The sequence below is a fragment of the Chelonoidis abingdonii genome, chromosome 2, assembly GCF_003597395.2.
Source record: "Chelonoidis abingdonii isolate Lonesome George chromosome 2, CheloAbing_2.0, whole genome shotgun sequence".
NCBI lineage: Eukaryota > Metazoa > Chordata > Testudines > Testudinidae > Chelonoidis > Chelonoidis abingdonii.
In genome coordinates, this window is record NC_133770.1 from 165,283,068 (window position 1) to 165,285,217 (window position 2,150).

At 38.2% G+C, this 2,150-nt stretch overlaps 1 protein-coding gene across 2 annotated transcripts in view; it reads right to left on the reverse strand.

Moving 5' to 3' along the window:
* The window catches only part of RAB11FIP1 (RAB11 family interacting protein 1), a 32,386-nt gene that overhangs the window by 12,048 nt on the left and 18,188 nt on the right, over positions 1 to 2,150 (reverse strand). For both annotated transcript variants that reach the window (XM_075062777.1, XM_032773996.2), the window contains exon 2: positions 662 to 1,113. In XM_075062777.1, coding sequence (XP_074918878.1) covers positions 662 to 782 — 121 coding nt within the window. In that variant the 5' untranslated portion in view covers positions 783 to 1,113. The remainder of the gene's footprint in view (positions 1 to 661; positions 1,114 to 2,150) is intronic.

Below are 2,150 nucleotides of genomic sequence, written 5' to 3' on the forward strand. Positions count from 1 at the left end.
GCAAGGTGGCAGATCACAAGGAAGAAGTATCCTATTTCACCCAAAATGGCTCCAGCAATACAAAGAATGGTCTCAGACAAATTCTTCTTAAAATGTTTTCAATGGATCTGTGAACATACAGCTACAATAGTCCTGTTTTGTAGCGTTGGCCAGAAAACAAGAACTCCATTTCACAAAAAATTAAGGGTTTGATATTTGGTTTTATTCTGCATTCGGAAAAAACATCAAGATTTTTTTTTTTTTTTTTTTTTGTGGTGTGCAAAGAGACATAGACCCATACCAGCAGACTAGCCAAAAGCCTGGTAGCTATAGCACTCACCTAGGATATCAGACACCTAAGTTCAAGACCCCACTCCTAAGCAGGCAGAGCATTTCCATCAGAAAATTCCCAATCAGCCCTACTGTTTTAAATAAAACATATACAATAAAAGAGAATTGCATCTGATCACCCACCTACAAATGTACTGCCAACAGTGCTTTAATGCTTCTTTTAGCCAATATCTTCAAATACTTCGTCACTTTTTTTTTCATAAGAAAAATGGGTGGAATCTTTTCTAATATTCTGTCAATAAATCGATCTACTGTATCAAAAATCAACCTCTCTTTTGCGCAAAGATTTAAGATAATAATAAAGTTTAATATTGTGAGAGGAAATACTCACTTTCTGAATTTGGAGGAAAGGACTCATCATCATCATCATCTTCCCCCCACTTTGACTGAAAGTCACCAGGTTTAAGCCTAACTTTCTCTGTCACTGGCTGAAAAGCAGGTAAAACTGACATGGACTGGGAGAGGGAGGTTTTCTGCAAACCAGGTTTAGAAAACAGGGTTTTGATCTTGGATTTTTTCTTTTCTCTCTCAGGTGATTCCTCTTCACTATCAGCTGGTTAGTGAGTTATGCTGGGAATGATGGCTGATGCCGTGTCAGGCAGTCCACTGGCCCGCTTTCCTTTGAGTTTGCCTTTCAGCTTGCCAAATGGAGACCGGGACTTGTCTTTCATGGATAAATCAAACATGCTGGCTGTCATGTTGCTCCTCATGAACTGAATATCCACCTCAATCTCTCCTCTCTCTTTTTCCTTCTTGCCTGGTTTGGAGTGAAGTTTATACCACCTGCAAAAGAAAGACAGAACGTTATACAAGATTTGAAAACAAACCCTGGTTAATGCAAGCCACAGAAAAATATGGCAGAGGGGAAAAAAATGAGAAAACAGACTCCCTAGCTGGGAAACTATTTCATGTTTAGACAAGGATCGGACAGCTTATTGTGGGCAGAGGTGAGGACATTTCCTTGGCATCTCTGCTAAAATAACCTTTTTTCATGTACCATGATTTAACTGGCACCAGAGACTTGGTGGGATAAGACCCATGACAGGAATACAGGTATAGCGAGAGGGGTACAGCTTCTTCAGGAAGGACTGGCAGGGTAAAAAGGGAGGTGGTGCAGCATTATACATCAAGAATACATACACTTGTTCCAAAGTTCAGAAGGTCCAGAACCAATTGTTCATGGATTAAGGACCCAATTTTATGGCATTCCAGGGGCTTCTGTATAGATTATTTAGATTAATCTTTCTATCTACCCAATGGGACTCAGTGTTCAGTCTAGAAGATACCATCAGAGATGCTTAGTTTTGCAGTTCTCAAACTGTGGATTTGGGTCTCCAGAGATAACATGCTTGTTAACAGCAAAAATGTTTTTAAATAAATAAATAAATATAGAGGTGAGAAATAGTTAAAATAAGACAATTTAAATGTCTGTCTGGTGTTGTTCTCCTCCTAATACAGCATGGCAAGAAAATCCTCCAACTAGAGATAGTTCAACTCCAAATGACTTCATAAATATCTGCTTCAATTACCTTTGGTAAATGAAATAACCAAACAATTATTCATTTTCTGATATAACTGTAAAACTAATCTGAAACGTTTTCAAAATAAATCAGTTTAAAAATGTATAGTGTGTACCTTCTAACAATGAAACCTACATCTCTCTCTGAGTTGTGATGAATATGTATTAAAGTTATAACAACCAACAAAAGACGGTTACTCACCTTTGTAACTGTTGTTTTTCGAGATGTTTTGCTCATATCCATTCCAGTTAGGTGTGCGTGCGCCGTGTGCACGTTTGTCGGAAGATTTTTACCCTAGCA